The sequence below is a fragment of the Sorex araneus genome, chromosome X (assembly GCF_027595985.1).
Source record: "Sorex araneus isolate mSorAra2 chromosome X, mSorAra2.pri, whole genome shotgun sequence".
NCBI lineage: Eukaryota > Metazoa > Chordata > Mammalia > Eulipotyphla > Soricidae > Sorex > Sorex araneus.
In genome coordinates this window covers 166,628,629-166,653,494 of record NC_073313.1, presented here as the reverse complement: position 1 = coordinate 166,653,494, position 24,866 = coordinate 166,628,629, and the positions used below count along the sequence as shown (strand labels likewise).

The 24,866-nt window shown below is 55.6% G+C and overlaps 1 protein-coding gene across 1 annotated transcript; it reads right to left on the bottom strand.

Moving 5' to 3' along the window:
* Positions 1–2,974: 2,974 nt before the first annotated feature.
* Positions 2,975–23,693, bottom strand: RGSL1 (regulator of G protein signaling like 1). The gene is made up of 10 exons (XM_055121226.1): positions 23,591–23,693; positions 15,885–15,997; positions 14,397–14,471; positions 12,717–12,846; positions 12,009–12,113; positions 10,898–11,059; positions 7,986–8,989; positions 6,068–6,130; positions 4,855–5,077; positions 2,975–3,093 (listed from the first exon to the last, which is right to left on the bottom strand). Exons 1-10 carry the CDS (start codon positions 23,688–23,690, stop codon positions 2,975–2,977), a joined length of 2,094 nt encoding a protein of 697 aa, XP_054977201.1. The 5' UTR covers positions 23,691–23,693.
* Between the last annotated feature and the right edge of the window lie 1,173 nt (positions 23,694–24,866).

The following is a 24,866-nucleotide window of genomic DNA, read 5'->3' as shown; positions in this document are numbered from 1 at the left end:
GCGATGCACAGGGGTTACTCCTGGCTCTGCACTCAGGAATTACCCCTGGCCATGTTCAGGGGACCATATGGGATGCTGGGATTTGAACCCGGGTCGGCCGCGTGCAAGGCAAACGCTCTCCCCGCTGTGCTATCACTCCAGCCCCATGGACTTCTTTTTTTGTTTCTTTTTGGGTCCCACCCGGCGATGCTCAGGGCTGACTTCTGGCTCATGCACTCAGGAATTACTCCTCGCGGTGCTCAGGGGACCCTATGGGATGCTGGGAATCGAACCCAGGTCGACCGCGTGCAAGGCAAACGCCCTCCCCACTGTGCTATCGCTCCAGCCCCCTGTTTTGGCGTAGAAGTAACCAAGAATGGCTTGGGGAACTGTGACAAGGAGCAGTAACACACGAAGGAAAGGTGAAAGATAAACCCGGGGCATTAGGGGTGCTCATAGGAGCACTGTAAGCTTCTCTGGGGGAGGCAGAGGGGCAATGCACGATGGACCCTAATACATTTAGGGTTAACACCCCACATTGGGGCGCGAGGGTCTAACAGGGGTGCCGTGTGCACGGGCAGTGCCCTCCCGCTGTCACGTCACTTCACTGAGGCTCCTTTTGTCTGAGATGCAGCCAGGACATGGCTTCCCTCGGAGACACGTCACCCAGGCCTTGCTTCTTAAGCCCGTGGGTCATGAGGGTCCCACGACCAGCGTCTCCCCACGGGGCCGGGTCAATCCCAAACAGAGGCGCTGCCCTGTTGGACCACACCCCCAATCCCATCCTTTTTGGGTCACACCCGGTGATACTTAAGGCTTCCTCCTGGATGGGGGAACTGTGACGATGAAATGTAACGCACAAAGGAAAGGGTTTATCTGCACTCGGGGATCACTCCTGGCAGTGCTCGGGGGACCCCATGGGATGCCGGGGATCGAATGTGGGTTGGTCATACGCAAGACAAGTGAAATGCCTTCTCGGCTGTACTATCACTTTGGCCCCGGAAAAACACACTTTCAAGCTCATCGGTAAGTCTGTAAGGAATGAAGGCAAAATAATTCCGAGAGACAGTGCCAGACAGAGAGAAGGAGAGAGAGAGAGAGAGAGAGAGAGAGAGAGAGAGAGAGAGAGAGAGAGAGAGAGAGAGAGAGAGAGAGAGAGAGAGAATATGAAAACCAAAAATGTAAACTAGGGGCTGGAGCGATAGCACAGCAGGGAGGGCGTTTGCCTTGCACGTGGCCGACCCGGGTTCGATCCCCAGCATCCCATAGGGTCCCCCGAGCACCGCCAGGAGTGATTTCTGAGTGCAGAGCCAGGAGTCAGCCCTGAGCATCACCGGGTGTGGTCCAAAAAAAAAAGTAGGGACTGGAGCAAGCATCCCACATGGTCCCCTGAGCACCGCCAGGGGTAATTCCTGAGTGCAGAGCCAGGATTAACCCCTGTGCATTGCCAGGTGTGACCCAAAAAGCAAAAAAAAAAAAAGAAAAAAAAGTTAACTAATGCCAATACTTAGGTTTAAAGTACCAAAGAATAGAAATTAGAAACGGACGGAAGTCAGAGACTTTTAGAATACCAAACCAAGCCATTTTTGGCATTGCTTTTGCTCTAGAGCATCCAACAAAGACAACAGCTGTAGGGGCAGTGTAGCAAGGCTTCTGGAAGATTCTCCGGGCAGCAAGGAGAGAGAACAGAATTTCAGCAAAGGAGAAATATAAATAGCTCATGTTTGATGTCAAGGAATAAAGGAAGCCTTAAACGGCTCCAACATCAAAGATTTGAAAACTAATTTTAGAGCAATTCACTCTCTAAATAGACGGAGGTTATCTGGATGGTTCCACGCACGGCAGACGCCAGGAGTGAAATTAAAATCTCTCTGCGGGGGAAAAACACTCTCGCCGGGTCTCAGGGTCACACTCAAGAGGAGAAACAACAGATCCGCAGAAGCTCATCCATGTTTTATTTATTTATTTTTTTTTGCTTTTTGGGTCACACCCAGCAATGCACAGGGGTCACTCCTGGCTCATGTACTCAGGAATCACCCCTGGCGGCGCTCAGGGGACCATATGGGATGCTGGGATTTGAACCCGGGTCGGCCGCGTGCAAGGCAAACGCCCTCCCCGCTGTGCTATCACTCCAGCCCCGTCATCCATGTTTTAAAAACAAGATTCTTTTGTGCCTTCAAGGACGCTCAAGAGTGGGAAAAACGCACGGCCCCTCCCTCTGGCCCGAGGATGTGGGACGCGACAAGAACTCTCACAGCCACAGGACACAAAAGAACAAACGTGCTTTCGAACAATGGGCTAAAAAGGACTCGAACGCACGTTCCTCTGAAGCCAGGTCAGCATGCAAGGGACATGGGTCCACGGCACTTACATAACTAGGGAATCGCAAATCGGAACCACGAGGCCCCCCCTGTAAGCTCTGCTATGGGCCTGGCTTCAGAGACTCATAAATAAATCTCGAAAGAGGGGCTGGAGCCATAGCACAGCGGGGAGGGCGTTGGCCTGGCACGCGGCCGACCCGGGTTCGATTCCCAGCATCCCATAGGATCCCCTGAGCACTGCCAGGAGTGATTCCTGAGCACAGAGCCGGGAGGAACCCCTGAGCATCACTAGACCCCTCCAAAAAGGAAATGAGATAGATCAGGGGCTGGAGCGATAGCACAGTGGGGAGGGTGTTTGCCTTGCACGTGGCTGACCCGGGTTCGATTCCCAGCATCCCATAGGGTCCCCCAAGCACCGCCAGGAGTCATTCCTGAGCACAGAGTCAGGAGTCAGCCCTGAGCATTGCCGGGTGGGACCCAAAAAAAAAAAAAAAAGGAAAAGAACCACAGTCATGCCCTGGCATTCATGTGGATGGCTCCATTTAAGCAATGAAAACTAGAAGCATCGAGGGGACGGCAGAATGGTCAGGACCCCTCCCCCAAGCCCCAGAGCTGAGGGGGCTGGCGGATACCCCAGAAGCTTCTCTGCGAGATCCAAGTCCGCCTCCTGACCTTCAGCGCTTACCTACTGCAGGTACTTTTTCAGAATATATTTTGAAGTCGTCACTGATTTTCTCGATGGCTTTCTTCGGATACTTCGAGCTGAGCTCCTCAAAAGACATTTTCTCTGTGTCTGTTGAGGAAGGGGGGTGAGACAGGGGAAGGACCCGGGGGTCAAAGATTAATATATTCCATGATTTCACTGACATTATTGAAGATACAGCCTTTAAAAAGTTACTTAGGAGCGGGGGCTAGAGCGATAGCATAGCGGGGAGGGCGTTTGCCTGGCACACGGCCGACCGAGGTTCGATTCCCAGCATGCCATATGGTCCCCTGAGCACCGCCAGGAGTAATTCCTGAGTGCAGAGCCAGGAGTAACCCCTGTGCATCGTCGGGTGGGACCCAAAAAGAAAATAAATAAATAAATAAATAAATAAATAAATAAAAAGTTACTTATGAACGGGGCTGGAGTGATAGCACTGAGGGGAGGGCATTTGCCTTGCACGCGGCTGACCTGGGTTCGATTCCCAGCATCCCATATGGTCCCCTGAGCTGAATGCAGAGCCAGGAATAACCTCTGTGCATCGCTGGGTGTGACCCAAAATGAAAAATATTTAAAAGTTATTTGGGAGGGCCGGAGTGATTGCACAGTGGGGAAGACTCAGTCCTATGGGGAGAAATAATTCACCGTTGGCTCCACTGGTGTCCTAACGGCCAAGGCCAACGGTTCCTGTTTCCCCTACACTGGCCAGATGACTTTCATGGTGGGTTTTCCCGGCCGCCTTCCCTATGAGCCTGTTTCATTCCCAATTAACAGATGAGAAGGGCGAGGCTAGCACCGTGTCCAGCTTCTGTCACTGGTCGAGCTCTGATGGAGCCCCGGGACACCTGGGGCATGGAGGGAGGCAGGGAGGTAGGAAGGGAGGAGGTAGGAAGGGAGGGAGGAGGGCAGGAGGAAGGAAGGGAGGGAGGAGGGGAGGAGGGAGGAAGGAAGGGAGGGAGGGAGGAAAGGAGGAGGGAGGAAGGGAGGAGGGAGGGAGGGAGGAAAGGAGGAGGGAGGAAGGGAGGAAGGGAGGGAGGAGGGCAGGAGGAAGGAAGGGAGGGAGGAGGGCAGGAGAAAGGAAGGGAGGGAGGAGGGGAGGAGGGAGGAAGGGAGGTAGGTAGGAAGGGAGGAGGTAGGAAGGGAGGGAGGAGGGCAGGAGGAAGGAAGGGAGGGAGGAGGGGAGGAGGGAGGAAGGGAGGGAGGAAGGGAGGAGGGGAGGAAGGGAGGGAGTGAGGAAGGAAGGAAGGGAGGGAGGAGGGAGGAAAGGAGGGAGGGAGGAGGGAGGGAGGAGGGAGGGAGGGAGGGAAGAAGGGAGGAGGGAGGAAAGGAAGGAGGGAGGAGGGAAGGAGGGAGGAAGGAAGGGAGGGAGAGAGGAAAGGAGGAGGAAGGGAAGGAGGAGGGAGGAAGGGAGGAGGGAGGGAGGGAGGGAGGAAGGGAGGAGAGGAGGGAGGAAGGGAGGAGGGAGGAAGGGAGGAGGGAGGAAGGGAGGGAGGAAGGGAGGGAGGAGGGGAGAAGGGAGGAAAGGAGGGAGGGAGGAGGGAGGGAGGGAGGGAGCGAGGAAGGAAGGAAGGGAGGGAGGAGGGAGGAAGGGAGGAAGGAAGGGAGGGAGGAAGAAAGGAAGGAAGGGAGGAGGGAGGAAGGGAGGAGGGATGGGGGAGGAGGGAGGAGGGAGGGGGAGGAGGGAGGGAGGGACGGGGGAGGAGGGAGGAGGGAGGGAGGAAGGGAGGGAGGAAGGGAAGAGGGAGGAGGGAGGGAGGAAGGGAGGGAGGCGGGAGCAGGGAGGGAGGGAGGAAGGGAGGGAGGAGGGAGGAGGGGAGGGAGGCGGGAGCAGGGAGGAGGGGCCGCCCTCACCCTCCAGGAACACGGGCGCCGCCAGCTCCACCTGCAGGGAGCCGCTTTGCGCCAGGCTCTCGGTGGCCACCTTCCCCCACTGCGGGGCGTCCATGGGCTCCATGTCGGCCAGGCCCCGGGCCAGCTCCAGCGCCTCCTGGAACCGCTTGTGCAGCAGGATGTTCCTCTCCCTGCTGAGGGGCTCCCCCTGCGCGGGCCCGGGGAACTCCGGCCCAGTCTGGGTCTGAGAGAAAGCGGGCGGAGGGCACAGGGCATTGGCGGGGGCAGGACCCCCGCGCCCCAGTCCTCCTGCACCTCACAGGCACCTGGTCTTGGACGGCTCTTCATTGACCACGGGCCTGTGTTTCCCATTGGTTAAAACCATGTCCCCTTGCTTCTCATTGGCTAAGACCATGACCCTTCACTTCCCATTGGTTAAAACCATGGCCTCTTGCTTCTCGTTGACTAAGAATCATGACCTCTTGCTTCTCACTGGCTAAGAACCGTGGCCTCTTGCTTCTCATTAACTGATAGCCCTAGCCCCTTCTCATTGGCTAAGAACCATGGCCTCTTGCCTCTCATTGGCTAGAGAACCATGGCCTCTTGCTTCTCATTGGCTAAAAACCATGGCCTCTTGCTTCTCGTTGGCTAAGAGCCATAGCCTCTTGCTTCCCATTGGCTAAGAGCCATGTCTTCGTGCTTCTCACTGGCTAAGACCATGACCCTTTACTTCCCATTGGTTAAAACCATGGCCTCTTGCTTCTCATTGGCTAAGAGCCGTGGCCTCTTGCTTCTCACTGGCTAGGATATGGCCCTTTACTTCCCATTGATAAAAAAAAAAATGACCTCTTGTTTCTCATTGGCTAAGAACCATGGCCTCTTGCTTCTCATTGGCTAAGAACCACTGCCTCTTGTTTTTCCATTGACTAAGAACCATAGCCTCTCGCTTCTCATTGGCTACCAGCCTTAGCCCCTTACTTCTCATTGGCTGAGAACCATGACTCCTTATAGACCCGCTCTGCCCTCCTCCAATCCAATGCATTTGCTCGAAGGGAGAGATTCTCGTGGAGGGGACATCAGTCCTGGGGCCTCCTGCCCTAGAGACTTACTCTTAGGGTTTCCACCTCCAGCTACTTCTGGGAGAAATCAAAGCAGCCTTGACTTAGCCCGTCTCAAAGCCTCTGGTCTCCCCCCAGCCTTAAGACTGCCCCACCCGAACCCAGGTTCTTCCTACGGTAAAATGGAGAAACCAAAAGTCCTCTTCTTTCAGGAATTCGGCATACCAGCGGCTGAGCATCTGAAATGCAAACATGACATGGGGGTAGCCTCGAGGCAGTGCTCTGTGTCGCAGTGCTCTGTGCTCCCAGGATGAGGGGGGCTGGGGTCACAGGGGCTGGGGTCCACCTTCGGAGATGGAGACCCAAAGTAGGAATGAGCCCCAAGGCTTAGCTTAGCTTCCTCTGAACGGAATCTGCACCCAGGACCTCTCATAACAGAGCTCAGTGATGAAATAATGAACGATTCTATTAAAATTCGGGTAGGCCCACCGCCGAGATGTGATCCCGGGGGCCGCATGCGTGTGCAGCCTCTCCGCAGCTGCACAAGCGTGAATCCAGACCCAGCAAAACCTCTTTCGGCATGGGCAACTCCTCGCAGAATGTCTCCAGCCTGAAAACTAAGCCTCGGCCCCGTGCCCGCCCAGGAGGGGAAAGGTATTTCTCTCTCTCCCCTCTTTCTCTCCGGGGATGAAGGGCGCGGTGTCCGCCATATTAAGACGACCACAGATTGGGTTTTCAAGCCTGCAATTATCTAATATCTGGAAGAAATCTCCCTGGACTTCTTGTTAAGGTACAGAAATTCAAAACCGCGTGGCCGCAGTAGCGACCTTATTTGTCTTCACAGTAGGTCTGAATCTAGTGGGGTACTCCTAACAACAATAGTGAGGTTTGTGTTGAAATATTGAATGTAACCAAAGTAAACAGAATGTAGGGTGAAACTTGTCAGTTACAAGGTAGGGGGTGGGGGGGCGGGATGGGAGGTGTACTTTGTGGGTTTTTTTTTTTTTGGTGGTGGTATGTGGGCACTGGTGGGGGGATGGTTGTTTCAGCATTGTATAACTGAGACCTAAGCCTGAAAGCATTGTAATCTTCCACACGGTGATTTAATAAAATAAAATTTAAAAAAAATAAAATAAAAAATAAAAAAAATAAAATTCGGGTAGGGGGGCGTTTGTCTTGCAGGTGGCTAACTGGGGTTCGATTCCCAGCATCCCATAGGGTCCCTTGAGCACTGCCAGGAGCAATTACTGAATGCAGAGCCAGGAGTAACCCCTGTGCATCACCGGGTGTGACCCAAAAAGCAATAAAATAAAATAAAATAAATAAAAAATAAAATTTGGGTAGAATGTTCAGGCACTGAAAGTCACATTTCGGGATCCAGAGAGACAGCTAGCACAGCAAGTTGTGTTTGCCTTGCATACTGCCCAACCAGCTTTGATCCTGGACATCCCAGATGGTCCCCTGAAACTGCCAGAGTGATTCCTGAGCACAGAGCCAGGAGTAAGCCCTGAGCACAGAGCCAGGAGTAAGCCCTGAGAACCACCTGGTGTGGCCCAAAAATTAAAAAAGAATTTCCCAGTAAACATTGGGATGCATAGAATCAAAGAATCATTTTTAAAATTATTGTTATTCTTTGCATAGATTCTCCCAAAGAATTGGAAACAGGGTGTTGGAGCGATAGCACAGCGGGGAGGGCGTTTGCCTTTCCCACAGTGGGGGAAGGTGGCAATCGATCCCCGGCCTTCCAGAGGGGGTCCTCCCTGGAGCACCGCCAGGAGTGATCCCTGAGTGCAGAGCCCAGAGTCAGCCCTGAGCATCGCCGGGTGGGACCCAAAAAAGTCAAAAGAACAAAAAAAGAAGTAGAAGAAATGCTGAATCCTTTAGTGGTTCTGTTTTTAGCTTCTTGGTGTGTGTGTGTGTGTGTGTGTGTGTGTGTGTGTGTGTGTATGTGTGTGTGAGACAATGCAAAGCAGCGTCTGCCACAGACCAGGCAAGCGCCCCAAGGTCCGCCTGGCGTGCAAACGTTTCTCTGGGCGAGTTTCTCACTCCATCATTGAGAGCAGATGCGAGTTCCACCGTCCGGGAAGCACCTACCTTGCAGATCTCTTCCTGGGCCCTGGGGACCCATGGGCTGACATCCCCGGACGGAAGCATCTCCCGCAGGCCCTGGACAGTCCTGGCCTTGAGGGGCAGCGGGGGCCTGGTCTGCGGGCTCAGGTAGAGCTCGCAGATCTGGTTGCCCAGCAGGTGCGGGAAGACGCCCTTGCCCGTGGACCGGTTCTGCGTCAACACGCTGAGGAAGTGTCGCAGGTCCTGCCACAGGTCCAGGAGCTTGATCTCCGCCGCGAGACCCCGTTTCTTCAGGTAGGCGCGGAGAGGACCCCCTGCGTAGGCGTCCGCGCACAGCGCCCAGTGGGTACACCCCAGGGAGAAGCCGCATTGGCCCAGCCTCCTGGCTGTCAGGTGCGACGTCTGATTGATGATCGGGGTGAGCGTGCGTAAGCGCAGGTGGAAGTTTTTCTCGAAGAGACCCTCCATGCGGAAGGGGGGCTTGCTCTCCTCCCTCTCCTGCTTCCCGGCCGCTTTTCCGGCCAAGAGTGGATCGTGGTCCTGATTCCCCGCCGACTTTCGCTTCCCGGGAGCCGTCCGGGCAGAAGGCACGGCTGGAAGGCTCTCCTTTTCCTCCTCCCTCCCCGCCTCCTCCTTGAGGGGGTACAGGTGCCAGGGCGACAAGCTGGTCCTGTGGGCGTCGGAGATCATTTCCAGAGACCACGAGTCACGGTGGATCATCTGCCACATCTTCCTCTTCATCTCCTGGCTGGAGTACTGCTTCTGGGAGTAGCGGCTGGGCTCGATGCTGGCGTCCTGGGGGGCCTTCCCGGCGTGCTGGCAGCAGATGCTGCAGGCCCGGGTGTCGTATTCCTGCATGAGCCCCTGGCACTGCCCGTCGCGGGCCAGCATCACCTTGGCATGCGTGTAGAAGCTGGGCAGCCAGTAGCTCTGCAGCTTGAAGAGGGCGACTTTCTGCATGTGGCTCAGGATCTCCCTCCGGGTGGTGGATGGGCTGGGGTGCCAGATGGAGAGGTTCAGGAGGGACTCTGCAACGGACAGAGACCCCCGGTGAGGAGCTGGTGACGAGATGCTGGTTTATCGGTGACTGGCGTCTCAGCTGTGCACCAGGCAATCCCGGGGCAGGGCCGGGACGAGTTTACAGCGAGCTTTGTCCCGTAAGGTCGTGAGAGCTCCCAGCAAGCCCTTTCAACCCCTTCCACCCTCCCCTCTAGAAATAAGGCGTTTGGGGCTGGAATGGTAGTTCAGAGGGCACTCGGCAGACCCGGGTTCGATCCCCGGCATCCCATAGGGTCCCCAGAGCACCACCAGGAGTGATTCCTGAGTGCAGAGCCAGGAGGAAGCCCTGAGCATCGCCGGGTGTGTACCCAAAGAAAGAGAGATAGAGAAAAGAAGGAAGGAAGAAAGAAAGAAAGAAAGAAAGAAAGAAAGAAAGAAAGAAAGAAAGAAAGAAAGAAAGAAAGAAAGAAAGAGAAAGAGAGGAAGGAAGGAAGAAGAGAAAGAAAGAAAGAAAGCAAGAAAGCAGGCATTTTATGATTTCCTATTTCCAAGAAATATATGTCCCTCCACCCTCAGGATCCTTTGGGATTGTATCTGACTGGAGGAGAGGTATAGAGGGGTCATTTGAAGAGTTTTTAGTAGTCATTAAACACTCTCTCTCTCTCTCTCTCTCTCTCTCTCTCTCTCTCTCTCTCTCTCTCTCTCTCAGCTATATTAGTAGAGAGGCTGGAGTGTGGCTAATCCCAAAGAGAGTATCTTCTAGAATATCTTTGCATTTGGGTTGGGATTGCCTTCTGATAGGAATGAAGAGGAAGGAAGGAAGGAAGGAAGGAAGGAAGGAAGGAAGGAAGGAAGGAAGGAAGGAAGGAAGGAAGGAAGGAAAAGGAAGGAAGGAAAAGGAAGGAAGGAAAGGAGGAAGAAAAAAGAAAGGAAAGGAAGGAAGGAAAAGGAAGAAAGGGAAAAGTAGGGGCTGGAGCAATAGCACAGCGGGGAGGGTGTTTGCCTTGCACGCGGCCAACCCGGGTTCAATTCCCAGCATCCCCTAGGGTTCCCCCGAGCACCGCCAGGAGTGATCCCTGAGTGCAGAGCCAGGAGTCAGCCCTGAGCATCGCTGGGTGGGACCCAAAAAGCAACTGTATCACTGTATCATTGTATCACTGTATCATTGTATCACTGTCATCCTGTTGTTCATTGATTTGCTCGAGCGGGTACCAGTCACGTCTCCATGGTGAGACTTGTGACTGTGTTTGGCATCTCGAAGACGCCACGGGGAGCTTGCCAGTCTCTACCATAAAGCAATAATAATAATAATAATAATAATAATAATAATAATAATAATAATGAAGAAGTACAAGCCACGCTGCGTCAGAACACACGGGGTCAAGCGTGACTTGGCCCTTTGCACACCCACCAGCTAATCTTATTTTTTTTTCTTTTTGGGCCACACCCGGCGATGCTCAGGGCTGACTCCTGGCTCTGCACTCAAGAATCACTCCTGGCGGTGCTCAGGGGGACCCTAGGGGATGCCGGGGATCGAACCCGGGTCGGCTGGGTGCAAGGCAAATGCTCTAACCATTGTACTATCACTCCGGCCCCCAGTTTCCTTTTATTTTTTTTTTATTTATTGTTTTGCTTTTTGGGTCCCACCCGGCGATGCTCAGGGCTGACTCCTGGCTCTATACTCAGGAATCACTCCTGGCAGTGCTCAGGGGGACCCTAGGGGATGCCGGAGATCGAACCGGGTCGGTCGTGTGCCAGGCCAGCGCCCTCCCTTGCTGGGCTATCGCTCCAGCCCTGCCACCAGACCCGATCTGCAGACCGGGAAGAAGGGGGCACCCGCCAATCAGAGAAGGGGGCACCCGCCAATCAGAGAGGGGGGTGGCGCGGAGCCCGGACCAGCGGCGGGAGCACCCAGAGGCCCCGCGGGACAGACTTACTGATGTTCATGTTGCAGAGCGTCGCCACCCGGGAGCCTTCCTGCAGGTGGGTGGCCTTGAGCACCAGCAGCAGGGACAGGTGGTGGTCTCTCGCCCCCAGGTCCCTCTCGTCCACGCTCAGGATCTTCTCGGCGAGAATCCAGAAGTCCCACAGCTCCTCCCCTGCGAGGCAGAGAAGGGGCGACAGCCACGGTCAGCCCTGAGCCCGCAGGCGCTACATCGGGGACTCGCCGAGGGAAGGGACAGCGGGGAAGGCACTGCCTGGGCCGGTGGCCGACCTGAGTTCGATTCCCAGCACTGCTTATGATCCCCTGAGCACAGAGCTGGGAGTAACGCCCCTCATGCAAAAATAATAAAAGACCTTGCCTTTGGGGCTGTCATATGCTCAGTAAGTACTGCTAGAGCAATGAATGAATGAATGAATGAATGAATGAATGAATGAATGGGACTCTTTTCATTTTTTTCTTTTTGAGTCACACCCAGTGATGCTTAGAGTTCAGTCCTGGCTTTATTCCCAGGGATCACTCCTGGTGGTGCTCGGGGGACCCCATGGGATGCCGGGGATCGAACTCAGCTTGGCCGCGTGCTAAGGCAAACGCCCTCCCCACTGTGCTATCACTCCAGCCCCCCCACCTCCTGTTTTCCTTTTTTCCTTCCTTTCTTCCTTCCTTCCTTCCTTCCTTCCTTCCTTCCTTCCTTCCTTCCTTCCTTCCTTCCTTCCTTCCTTTCCTTCTTTCTCTCTCTCTCTCTCTCTCTCTCTCTCTCTTTCTCTCTCTCTCTCTCTTTTTTTTTTTTTTTTGCTTTCTGGGTCTCACCCGGCGATGCTCAGGGCTGACCCCTGGCTCTGCACTCAGGAATCACTCCTGGCGGTGCTCCAGGGGGGACCCTAGGGGACGCCGGGGGCTCGAACTCGGGTCCGCTGCATGCCAGGCCAAACGCCCTCCCTGCTGGGCTATCCCTCCGGCCCCAGGGACTCCCTCCTTCCGCCTGAACCCACACGTGGACGCCGGTGTCCTAAGGCTGGTCCTCCCAGGGCTGCATGATGCCCTCGTGGTCAGCATCGGGGACACAGCACCCACTCACGGGGGGCGGAAGGAGCGACGGTGCCCACCTGCGCTGCCCTTGAGGTAGCTGAAGAAGCGCCACAGGCCGCGCACGCTGCCGATGCATTTCTCGATCAGCCACTGGTCTGCCTTCTTCCACTTCATCATGCTGGCTGGGGAAGGGGGAGAGGGAGGGCGCCACGCCCGCTGGGGAGGGGCGGGGCGGGGCGGGGCGGGAGGAAGGGGCCGTCCTCGGGGTCACAGCCGCACCCCACCGGGGGAGCAGGGAGAACAGGGCTCCACAGGCGGGCTTCTGGGGGGGGCCTGCCCTGCACGACTCGGGCCAGATCCCCCCCTGCCAAAGCCCCTCATCTTAACAGTGCTCCCCGCCCCCCCAGCCTCATCAGGGGGCTACCGCTATAATCCTGTAATTTTCCCGTTAGAAAGGGAATTCCTTCCTTCCTTCCTTCCTTCCTTCCTTCCTTCCTTCCTTCCTTCCTGCCTTCCTTCCTTCCTTCCTTCCTGCCTTCCTGCCTTCCTTCCTCCCACCCCGTGATGCCTGGCGGTGCTCGGGGGACCCTATGGGATGCCGGGGATCGAACCCGGGTTGGCAGCGTGCAAGGCCAACGCCCTCCCCACTGTGCTGTCGCTCCCGCCCCTGAGTGACTGGGCGTTCAGGACCCATACACAGGTCGAGTCACACTTCCTGCCCCACAGGGAGCTTGCGTGCACACAACCACACTCGCTCACACGCACACCCGCCCCTCCGGGCTCACCTCCTTCTGGGGACTTGATGAAACTAATGAACTCCTGGCAGAGGATGTACTGGAAACACAAATCCGTCTCACAGAAGAAAGGCAGCCGGTATTTCTCCAGCCAGGTGAATAGCCCTTTGTACGTGGTGGTCTAGAAGCAAAGAAGACAGGAGTGGACCCCCCCCCCCACCCGGCGAGAAAATGCAGCTTTGAAGCTGGAGCCATAGCTCAGCGGGGAGGGCATTGGCCTGGCACGAGGCTGACCCAGGTTCGATCCCCGGCATCCCAAAGGGTCCCCCGAGCACCGCCAGCAGTGATTCCTGAGTGCAGAGCCAGGAGTCAGTCCTGAGCATCGCCGGGTGGGACCCAAAAAATAAATTAATTGCGGGGGCTGGAGCGGTAGCACAGTGGGTAGTGTGTTTGCCTTGCACGCAGCCAACCTGGGTTCGATTCCCAGCATCCCATAGGGTCCCCCGAGCACTGCCAGGAGTGATTCCTGAGTGCACAGCCGGGATTCAGCCCTGAGCATTACCAGGTGTGACCCAAAAAAAATAAATAAAAATAAATTAATTAATTGCACTGTCCCACTGTCGTCCCGTTGCTCATCGATTTGCTCGAGCGGGCGCCAGTCACGTCTCCATGGTGAGGCTTGTTGTGACTCTGTGTTTGGCATCTCGAATATGCCACAGGGAGCTTGCCAGGCTCTGCCGTGCGGGCGGGATCCTCTCGGTAGCTTGCCGGGCTCTCCGAGAGGGGCGGAGAAATCGAACCCGGGTCGGCCGCATGCAAGGCAAATTAATTAATTTTTTAAAAATCTGTCTTTGCTAGAATAATCAAGTCGAGCATCCCGTATGATTCTCCCATGGTGGATCAAAATGCCCCAGGGATGAATTCCGGTTTGGGACTCAGACCCACGTTCGCTGTAACCAGAAGGAGGAGAGCGTGTGGTGATGAAAAACACTAAGTCAAAGTTAGGGCCAAGGCAGTATGGCACGCTGCTGACCTGGGTTCGATCCCCGACATCCCATAAGGTCCCCCCCAGCACCGCCAGGAGTGATCCCTGAGTGCATAGCTGGGAGTTGGCCCTGGGTTTGAGAGAAGTCTTCTTTTTTTTTTTCTTTTTTTTTTTTTTGCTTTTTGGGTCACACCCGGTGATGCACAGGGGTCACTCCTGGCTCTGCACTCAGGAATTACTCCTGGCGGTGCTCAGGGGACCCTATGGGATGCTGGGATTCGAACCCAGGTCGGCCACGTGCAAGGCAAATGCCCTCCCCGCTGTGCTATCGCTCCAGCCCCAAGAGAAGTCTTCTTAACACCGACTCTGAGCATCCCTGATTGACCAGGTGGCAGATAGCGAGAGACCAGTCAGGTCCAGCCACCCTTGGCCGGAGTCCCCAAACTCATGTGGTCTAGCACGGCCTTTTCACGCACAAAAGTCAGTGTTCCCCTGAGAATCAAATTTTTTTTAAGCAAACAAACAGGACATGCGCCCCTAGTTGAAAAGAAGCTAATCCAGCCCCACTGGGTCCTTCCTGCATTTTGTCCCTCATGGACCCAACCAAGAGGACCCCATGTGGCCGGGCCAACCACCTGCCCGGCACCCCCCACGCCCTGGGCTCTGCCCTCTGGACACCCCCTCCGTGTCCACTCACCAGCTCCCCTTTCCCACTCATCCCGCCCCCCTCCAGCCCTGTCACTCACCAGGGTGGGCGGGATTTCCGGCCACAAGCTCCACTGGGACAGTTCCACATTGTAAAACGGGGTCTGGCCGAAAACCTGCAAAGCCAAGAAACAGCCAAAAAAAAGTCGAGTTGAAATGACATCTGCACGCACTATTCACAATAGCCAAAATCTGGAAACAACCCGAGTGCCCTAGAACAGACGACTGGTTAAAGACACTTTGGTACATCGACACAGTGGAATACTATGCAGCTGTTAGGAGAGATGAAGTCATGAAATTTGCTTATAGACATGGAGAGTATCATGCTGAGTGAAATGAGTCAGAAAGAGAGGGACAGACATAGAAGGACTGCACTCATTTGTGGAGTATAGAATAATATCACGTGAGGCTGACACCCAAGGATGGTAGATACAAGGGCCAGGAGGATTGCCCCATAGCTGGAAGCCTGCTTCATGAGCGGAGGGGAGAAGGCAGATGGAATAGAGAAGGGATCACTAAGAAAATGATGGCTGGAGGAATCAGTCGGGATGGGAGATGTGTGCCGAAAGTAGATAATGGACCCAACATGATGACCTCTCAGTGTCTGTGTTGCAAGCCATAATGCCCCAAAGTAGAGAGAGAGTATGGGGAATATTGTCTGCCATGGAGGCAGGGGGAGGGTGGGAAATGGGGGGTATACCCGGGATATTGGTGGTGGGGAATGTGCACTGGTGGAGGGATGGGTGTTTGACCATTGTGTGATTGTAACTCAGACATGAAAGCTTATAACTATCTCACAGTGATTCAATAAAATTTTAAAATAAGGAAAAAAAAGAAAGGACATCTGCACTTGTACGTTTATTGCAGCACTGTTTACAATAGCCAGAATCTGGGAAAGAAAAAGAAAAAAAAAATCCGAGTGCCCGAGAACAGATGACTGGTTCAAGAAACGTTGGTCCGGGGGCTGGAGCAATAGCACAGCAGGGAGGGTGTTTGCCTTGCATGCGGCTGACCCGGGTTCGATTCCCAGCATCCCATAGGGTCCCCTGAGCACTGCCAGGAGTAATTCCTGAGTGCAGAGCCAGGAGTCAGCCCTGAGCATCGCCGGGTGTGACCCGAAAAGCAAAAAAAAAAAAAAAGAAACGTTGGTCCATCTATACACAGTGGAGTCAGCCCCGAGCACAGAGCTGGGAGTCAGCCCTGAGCACTGCCAGATGTGCTTCTCCCTCGTCCCAAAACACGTTGCTGAGTAAGGCCACCGCCAAAGGGCTGCAAAGGGGCAGTTGCCCGGGTGCCAGGTACAGGGACCCGTGCCGGGTACCAGGCGGAGCCCTTGGCCGGGAGAGAGCGCTGGGAATTCTGGGGGCTCAGGCCGGGGGTCTGAGGGCCAAACAGCTGCGAGGCACCCGGAGATGCTGGAGGCGATTCCGGTTTGGTATTTATGGGCTCCGGGGCAGTGGTCTGGGTCTGGGGGAGAGGAAGCCCCCGGCTGCGCGGGTCCGAGCGGGATTCCACGGGGTCACGCTCACCGGGAGGGAGAGGAAGGTGTTGAAGAAGTCGGCGAAGGTGGCATCTTCCAGCAGGGTAAGAAGGTTCGTAGAACCGATGACCTCTGTGCGGGAGGGGTCACCAGTGAGCCGGGCTGCATGAGGGCAAGGACGCCAAGTGGTTAGCGCCAAGTCCAGGCGGGTTCCCAGATGGTGCCCCGAGGAGGAAGGAAGGAGAGAAGGAAGGAAGGAAGGAAGGAAGGAAAGATGGAAGGAAGGAAGGAAGGAAGGAAGGAAGGAAGGAAGGAAGGAAGGAAGGAAGGAAAAAAGGAAGGAAGGAAGGAAGGAAGGAAGGAAGGAAGGAAAAAAGGAAGGAAGGAAGGAAGGAAGGAAGGAAGGAAGGAAGGAAGGAAGGAAGAAGGAAAGGAGGAAGAAAAGAAAAAGGAAGGAGGGAAGGAAAAGAGAAAGGAGGGAAAGAAGGAAGGCAGGAAAGAAGATGAAAAAGGAAATGGGGAAGGAAGGAAGGAAGGGAAAGAAGGAGGGAGGAAGGAAGAGAAGGAGGGAAGGAGGGAACCCAGGGCACCAGGGGCAATATGAACCCATCAATTCTGAGTTTATTGGCAGGGAGAGCACACCCGGTGATGCTCAGGGCTGACTCCCGGCTCTGCACTCAGGAATCACTCCTGGCAGTGCTCGGGGGACCCATTGGGATGCTGGGAATCAAACCCGGGTCAGCCCCTGCAAGTCCAGTATCATCCCTGCTGGGCCATCTGTCCACCCTGGCCTGTATGTCCACAGGGTACTCACCCAACTGTGCTCCTCCACCCGCTAAGCCTCAGCCGGGGGTGGGGGGGACCCAGCTTTCCTTGGAAAGGCTTCCGCCCTCACCCCCCCAGAGTCCCGGGGCCTTGGGAGACCTAACTGCTCCCTGGACACCCTGAAGCCTGGTGGTCACCTCCTCCCGGGAGGGGAGGGCCCTGCCCCCTCAGATTTCAGATTTGGGGTCTCCCTTCGTGCTCCCTCCAACACTTGGGGGGTGGAGCCAGAGGACAGTGGGTCCCCGCATGGGACGGCCAGCTTAGACCATCACTGACCGTCCACATTTGGGGGGCTCAAAAGTGGGACCCCCCTTACTCGCCTGTGCTGCTCATGTCACCGTACTACCCCCGCTGCCGCGGGAAGTAGCCCCCCGGAACCCCCAGCAATGAGCACACACAGGGACGGTGGTTCCGAGGGTTCTGGGTTCCACAGGAAGTGCCTCGCCCAGCGTCCACGGCAGCCAGAAAACGTCTTCCTGACCGGGCTCCCCTGCCCAGTGCTCCTGAGGGCTGGACCTTTGGGTCGTCCCTGTTGGTCACACCCAGGGCTGACTCCTGGCTCTGTGCTCAGGGATCACTCCTGGCAGTGCTCGGGGGACCCTAGGGGATGCCGGGGATCGAACCCAGGTCGACTGGGTGCCAGGCCAACGCCCTCCCCACTGTGTGCTATCGCTCCAGCCCCTTATTTATCTTTTTGGGTCCCACCCGGCGATGCTCAGGGCTGACTCCTGGCTCTGTGCTCAGGGATCACTCCTGGCGGTGCTCAGGGGACCCTAGCGGATGCCAGGGATCGAACCCGGGTCAGCCGCGTGCCAGGCCAACGCCCTCCCCGCTGTGCTCTCGCCCCAGCCCTTGGCCCAAGTGCTTTTGTATTGTTGTTTTGCTTGGGGCAGTGCTCAGGACTTGCTCCTGGCTCTGTGCTCAGGTGCTCCCGGTGGGTTGCTGGGGATACAGCCGGGGCCGACCGTCTCCAAGGCAGCTTTTCTCTGTGGACTGTCTCCGGCCCCCTCGCACGTCTCAGGCCGACAGGCAGCACCAGGACCTCTGGGTAGCCTCTGCCCGGCTCAGCCTTGCACCCAGTTCTTGGGCTGCTTCCACTCCATGGTCCAGTTGCAGTTCCCAGAGCAGACGCCCTTCTGGGAGGCGCTTGGGAGCCCCGCGCCCTCTGCTGGAGGGTGGTGAGAACGACACTCTGTCTCCCAACAGGTGTGTTGCTTGTTGCTTGTTCCTTCCCGCCCTCCTGCAGGTGTGTGGGTTCAAGGACCGGCCCTGGCAGCTGGTCCGTTTGGTCCATCCCAACAGGCCTCGTGACGTTTGGGTGACTTTTTTTTTTTTGCTTTTTGGGTCCCACCCGGTGATGCTCAGGGATTGCTCCTGGCTCTGCACTCAGGAATCACTCCTGGCGGTGCTCGGGGGACCCTATGGGATGCTGGGGATCGAACCCGGGTCGGCCGCACGCAAGGCAAACGCCCTTCCCGCTGTGCTATCACTCCAGCCACTCCGCTGGGTGACATTTTTGTAAGATTCAGGCAGGCATCCACAGGTGCGTGTTTTGGTCTCCAAGATACACACCGGGTTTGGGGCATAGTTATTATCAGAGGGGGCTGGAGCGATAAGGCGTTGGCCTGGCACACAGCCGACCTGGGTTCAATCCCCGGCATCCCGTAGGGTCCCCCGAGCACCACCAGGAGTGATCCCTGAGTATAGAGCCAGGAAGAACCCCTGAGCATCAACAGGTGTGAACCAAAAAGCAAGAAAATAAAATAAAATTAACACCTTGCTCATGGCTGGCCCAGGTTCGATTCCCAGCATCCCATAGGGTCCCCTGAGCACCACCAGGAGTGATTCCTGAGTGCAGAGCCAGAAGCCAGCCCTGAACACTGCAGGGTATGGCCCCCAAACCAATAATAATAATAATAATAATAATAATAATAATTGTTGCATAACATTAGTTTGTCCTTGCTCCTCCCGGGACTCCCATCACAGTGCTCCCATGGCACACCAATTCCATCAGGCACTCCTAGTCCTACATTGCTTCTCTCTTTCCTTTCTGTCCTTTGCCTGATTTATCAATGTCCTTTTTGTATCACTGTCATCCCATTGTTCATCAGTTTGCTCGAGCGGGCACCAGCCACTCACATGGTGAAACTCGTTGTGACTGTTTTTGGCATCTCAAATACGCCAAGGGTAGCTTGCCAGGCTCTACCGTATAGGCGCGATACTCTCGGTAGCTTGCCAGGCTCTCCGAAAGGGGCGGGGGAATCGAACTCGGGTCAGCCGCATGAAAGGCGAAAGCCCAACCGCTGTGCTATCGCTCCAGCCCATAATAATAATAAAAATAAAATAAGAGAGAGAGAAGGAAGGAGGAAGGGAGAGAGGGAGAGAGAAGGAAAGAGGGAGGGAGGGGGAGAGAGAGAGGGAGAGAAATAACCCAGAGAGATGGAAGTCTCTAGAAGCCTCGTCCCAGCTCGAGCTGGGTAGAGGGACCAGGGGTAGGGAATGACCTGGCCTGTTCCCACCCAAGCCACTGCCTCCTCGCCGTTACCCTGAGAAGGGGCTAGAACAGACCCTCAATGGTGGGAGAAACCAAGCCCTGAGAGAATGACGCAATGTCCCCCCACAAAAATAGAGAGAGAGGAGAGAAAGCAGAAAGTACCGTTTCCGGAAGGTTCCTGGAGTTTCCCTGCCGAGACTCACACACATGAAGCCCCACGGTTCTCCACGCCCCCCCCAACACACACACACACACACACACACACACACACGCAGGCTGGAGCTTTGGCGTTGGGAGAGGTAAGAAAACTGCACCCCTACATCAGAGCCTTGATCTCCTGCCGACAGAAGCCGCGTGTCGGCGGCGAGGAGAACAGAGAGGTTTTGCGAAAGATGCGAGCCCGGGGGTGGTGGTACCCAGGGGAAGAAGATCTGAGGGTCCGCTGCCCTCCAGAGCAAATGCTGGCAGCTCCGCAGGCAGCTGCCCCCCCCCCCCTGGCCTCTGCTTCAAAGCGCCCCTAAGTCCCGGTCGGGTCCCTTGATCTCTGTTTGCCCAGTGGAGGTCACCTGGGTCATGTGAATCCCAGGAGCCCGGGGATGGTTTCTCACGGTCCTGGTTTCTTGAAGGCGGGATCTCAGGCCAAAGGGGTGACAGGGAATGGCGGGGGTCCCCATAAAGTCAGGACCCCTGCACCCCATAAAACTGCAGTCCCTGTTGACAGTTTCTCACCTTCGAGTGTGTCAGAATCTCTTTGGTACCCACGGCAGATGTGTGTGCAGCCAAAGATGGCTTATTGCCGGGGCTTTGGAATTGGGGCCTCTTTTAAAAAAATATTATTATTATTATTATTATTGTTATTATTATTTAACAAGTCTCACAATGAAGAAGTTACTGGTGCCCGCTCCAGCAAATTGATGAACAACGGGACGACAGTGCTACAGTGCTATTATTATTATTATTTTTTGCTTTTTATGTCCCACCCAGCGATGCCCAGGGCTGACTCCTGGCTCTGCACTCAGGAATCACTCCTGGCGGTGCTCGGGAGACCCTATGGGATGCTGGGAATCAAACCCGGGTCCGCCGTGTGCAAGGCAAATGCTCTACCCGCTGTGCTATCACGCCAGCCCCCATTTTTTTTTTATTTTATAAAGTAGTTCACAATATTTGATGGCATTTAATGTCCGAACATCAATCCAACCCCCAGGATACCTTCCCACCACCATATTTCGGATGTTTCCTTCCCGAACCCCAATCCCTGCCCCAAAGCAGAACCAAAATCATTTATTTTGTATTGTTTGTTATGAAGAAACAGCTGAAAATGCTCCAGAAAAGTTTTCTTAGGGGAAGGAGTGTGGAGATTGTGGTATTTCACCCAGGGGCCATTGAGGCCTTGTATAAGAGATCACAAACATGGTGTTAAAGGTTGAACCTTGGGGCTGGAGCGATAGCACAGTGGGGAGGGCATTTGCCTTGCACGCAACTGACCCGGTTTCAATTCCCAGCATCCCATAGGGTCCCCCGAGCACCACCAGGAGTAATTCCTGAGCACAGAGCCAGGAGTCAACCCTAAACTTCGTGGGTGCAGCCCCTAAACAACAAAATTAAATTAAAAATTAGTTTGGGTGGCCAGAGAGAGATCCCAGAGGGGAGGGCATTTGCCTTGCTTGCATCCGACCCGGGTTCGATCCCCGGCATCCCCTAGGGTCCCCCGAGCACCGCCGGGAGTGATTCCTGAGTGCAGAGCCGGGAGTCAGCCCTGAGCATCGCTGGGTGGGACCCAAAAAGAAACAATTAAATTTGGAGCGACATGCACGAAGTTGATCAGGGCTGCAGACCGATGCCGCCGTCTGCTTGCTCGTGCATGAATATGCATGTGTGTAGGGATGTGAATTCATATGTGCATGCGTGTGCCATATGTGGGCAGAGCCTGCTCCTTGCGGCAAATTAACACATTTCTGCAGAGCCGGAGTGAGAGCACAGCGGAGAGATCACTGGCCTTGCACACAGCCAACCTGGGTGTGATGGGTTCAATCCCGGCACCCCATCAACTTGCCTGAGCACCGCCAGGAGTGAGCCCTGAGCACAGAGCCAGGAGTGAGCCCTGAGCACAGAGCCAGGAGTCAGCCCTGAGCACAGAGCCGGGAATCAGCCCTGAGCACAGAGCCGGGAGTCAGCCCTGAGCACAGAGCTGGGAGTCAGCACTGAGCACAGAGCCGGGAGTCAGCCCTGAGCACAAAGCCGGGAGTCAGCACTGAGCACAGAGCTGGGAGTCAGCCCTGAGCACAGAGCCGGGAGTCAGCCCTGAGCACCCCTGAATGTGATTTCTCCAGTCACTGAGGACCTTCTCGCTCTCTCGGCCTTGCTGGGGTGTCCAGGGCCTGAGGGAGCGTTTGGGCCACCAGGAGGGGCCACGGAGACTCCCCGAGCCACGCGGCTGCCGCCGAGCTGCCTGCCAGGCCACTAATCATTCACCACCGCTGACTTCTCTGAGCCGGGGAGGAGCTGGGCGAGCCCCATCTTCAAAGCCCGGGTCACCGTGTTCCCCTGGCACGACCCACTCACCGTCCCCTTGATGCTTGTCCAGAGGGGCCCAAGACCAGGCCACGCCCCCTCCTGGTGCCCCACCCCCCACCTCACCGGGCCGCGGCCTCAGCGCCGAGTTCCGAGATTTTTAATTTCAGTTTTTAAATTTTTAAATTTAATTTCAGGGGTCAGAGCATAGCACAGCAGGGAGGCGTTTGCCTGGCACGCGTCCGACCTGGGTTCGATCTCCGGCATCCCCATAAGGTCCCCCGAGCACCGCCAGGAGTGATTCCTGAGTGCAGAGACAGGAGTCAGCCCTGAGCACTGCCAGGTGTGATCCTAAAACAAAACAAAATTAAATTTTATTTTTGGTTTTGGAGTCACACCTGGCAATGCTCAGGGGATCCTATTGGATGCTGGGAATCGAACCCAGGTCGGCCATCGCCCTCCCCGCTGCGCTATCGCTCCAGCCCCTTATTCTGCGGCTTTTAGAGTAGAGAAAACCCCTTCCATAAAGGTTCAAGAGAGCCTGGAGTGACAGCACAGCGGGGAGGGCATTTGCCTGGCACACGGCCGACCCGGGTTCGATCCCCGGCATCCCATAGGGTCCCCCGAGCACCGCCGGGAGTGATTCCTGAGTGCAGAGCCGGGAGTCAGCCCTGAGCACCGCCGGGTGGGACCCAAAAAGGCAAAAGAAAACATAAAGGCTCAAGAAAGGCCAGGGGCTCCCCTCTTCCCGATTCACACTCCGTGTCCCCTTCACGCCACCTCATCTGAGCCCTGACCCCCACGGGATTACTGGTGCCTGCTCAAGCAAATCGATGATCAGTGAGATGACAGTGATACAGTGATTCATTGTTAATTTATTTATTGTTAATATTGTAGCACTGTAGCACTGTTGTCCCATTGCTCATCAATTTGCTTGAGCAGGCACCAGTTATGTCTCCATGGTGAGCCTTGTTGTGACTGTGTTTGGCATCTCAAAGATGCCACGGGGAGCTTGCCAGGCTCTGCTGTGCGGGTGGGATCCTCTCAGTAGCTTGCCGGGCTCTCTGAGAGGGGCGGAGGAATCGAACCCAGTGCAGCCGTGTGCAAGGCAAACGCCCTACCCATTGTGCTCTGTCGCTCTAGCCTATTGTTAATATTAACATTTATTTATTATTAAATGTGTGACACTTCCCAGAAAACCAGTCACAATCACATCTTCAATTTTTTTTGGGGGGGTCACACCCGGTGATGCTCAGAGCTGACTCCTGGCTCTGCACTCAGGAATCACTCCTGGCGGTGCTCGGGGACCCTATGGGATGCCGGGAATCGAACCCGGGTTGGCCGCGTGCAAGGCAAACGGCCTCCCCACTGTGCTATTGCTCCAGTCCCCACATCTTCAATTTTCACCCCTTTTTTTTTTTTTTTTTGCTTTTTTGGGTCACACCCAGCGATGCACAGGGGTCACTCCTGGCTCATGCACTCAGGAATTACTCCTGGCGGTGCTCGGGGGACCATATGGGATGCTGGGATTCGAACCCGGGTCGGCCGCGTGCAAGGCAAACGCCCTACCCGCTGTGCTATCACTCCAGCCCCCAATTTTCACCCCTTTTTAATGGCATACGGCTGTTATAAGACCCTACCTGGTGGTACTTAGGAGGTACTCCCTGTTCAGTGCTCTCAGGACCATGCAGCACTGGGGATCGAACCTGGCTTCCTTCATGCATCGTACCCTCTGCAGCATGCTGAGTTACAGCTCCAGCAGTGTCCTTGGTACCAGGATAAAAACCCTCCTTACCACCACCGGATGGAGCCCCCTCTCAAGAAAACCCCTTCAGCGATCTGATCTTTTGGGGACACCCAGCCACAACCACCAACCCCACCCGGTCAAGCTGATTTCAAGTGTTTCTGAAATCACTTTTCCTTACCATGGAAAGCATATTCTCTTGAAGGGCCGGAGCGATAGCACAGCAGGGAGGGTGTTTTTCTTGCACACGGCCGACCCGGGTTCGATCCCCGGCATCCCATAGGGTCCCCCGAACACCGCCAGGAGTGATTCCTGAGTGCAGAGCCAGGGGTCAGCCCTGAGCATGGCCCGGTGGGACCCCCACCCAGCAAACAGGCAAGTGCTAAAGCCGGTTCCTGAAGCGCTATGAACTGTACCACGAAACGCCAGCAGAGGGCACTGTGCCCTTGCACAGACTCCGGGTCAGAGCTTCCCTTCAGCTGCCTGCAAGGATTTTTGACAAGACTGGAAATCCCCGGAACAGGCTCAGCACGACCCACGGCTCCAAAAAACGTCCTCTGGGTCTGTTTGCTTCCCGTTAACACTGGGCTCGGGGGTGCTGGAGCGATAGCACAGCGGGGAGGGCGTTTGCCTGGCACGCGGCCGACCCGGGTTCAATCTCCGGCATCCCATAGGGTCCCCCGAGCACCGCCAGGAGTGATTCCTGAGTGCAGAGCCAGGAGTCAGCCGTGAGCATCGCAGGGTGGGACCCAAAAAGAAAAAAAAAAACTGGGCTTGGGACAACCATGAGTGAGCTACACCAGGATTGGGGTTTTCCATGGAGCTGGGAGTGAGGAAGGAGAATATTCCTTGGTGGGGTGGAGGGAGGGTTCGAGGAGAGGGAGAAAGGACCCACTTCAGAACACTCTAGAACCTGTGTGCGTCTCGAATTCCCAAACTTCATTAAGCAAATTCAGGAAATAATCGAGCCAGCTGGTACGCGGAGTAAGCCACATTCACGGAGAAGAAAAGCCAATCTCTGGGACCGCAGAGATGGCTCTAAGGCCTTAATTTGATCCTCGACACTGCCTGGTCTCCTGGTCCTGCTGGAGAGAGGCCATAAATCACCCTGCCCCCGCCAGCCTCCCCGCCCCCACCAGGGTAGTTTCCTAGCATCTCTGGGTATGGCCCTTAAACTGAAAACTAAATTGACGGGTGAAAACCCAAGGCAGACAAAACAACGAATCTGGGGATGCAAAATAATTTAAGATTTACCTGCTGGAGCCCTGGGCTGGCTGGATGAGGCTCTGGGTTCCATCCTAAGCAAACCAGTAGCACTGTCGTCCCGTTGCTCATCGATTGGCTCGAGCGGGCACCAGTCACGTCTCCACGGTGAGACTTGTTGTGACTGTGTTTAGCATCTCAAAGATGCCACGGGGAGCTTGCCAGGCTCTGCCGTGCGGGCGGGATCCTCTCGG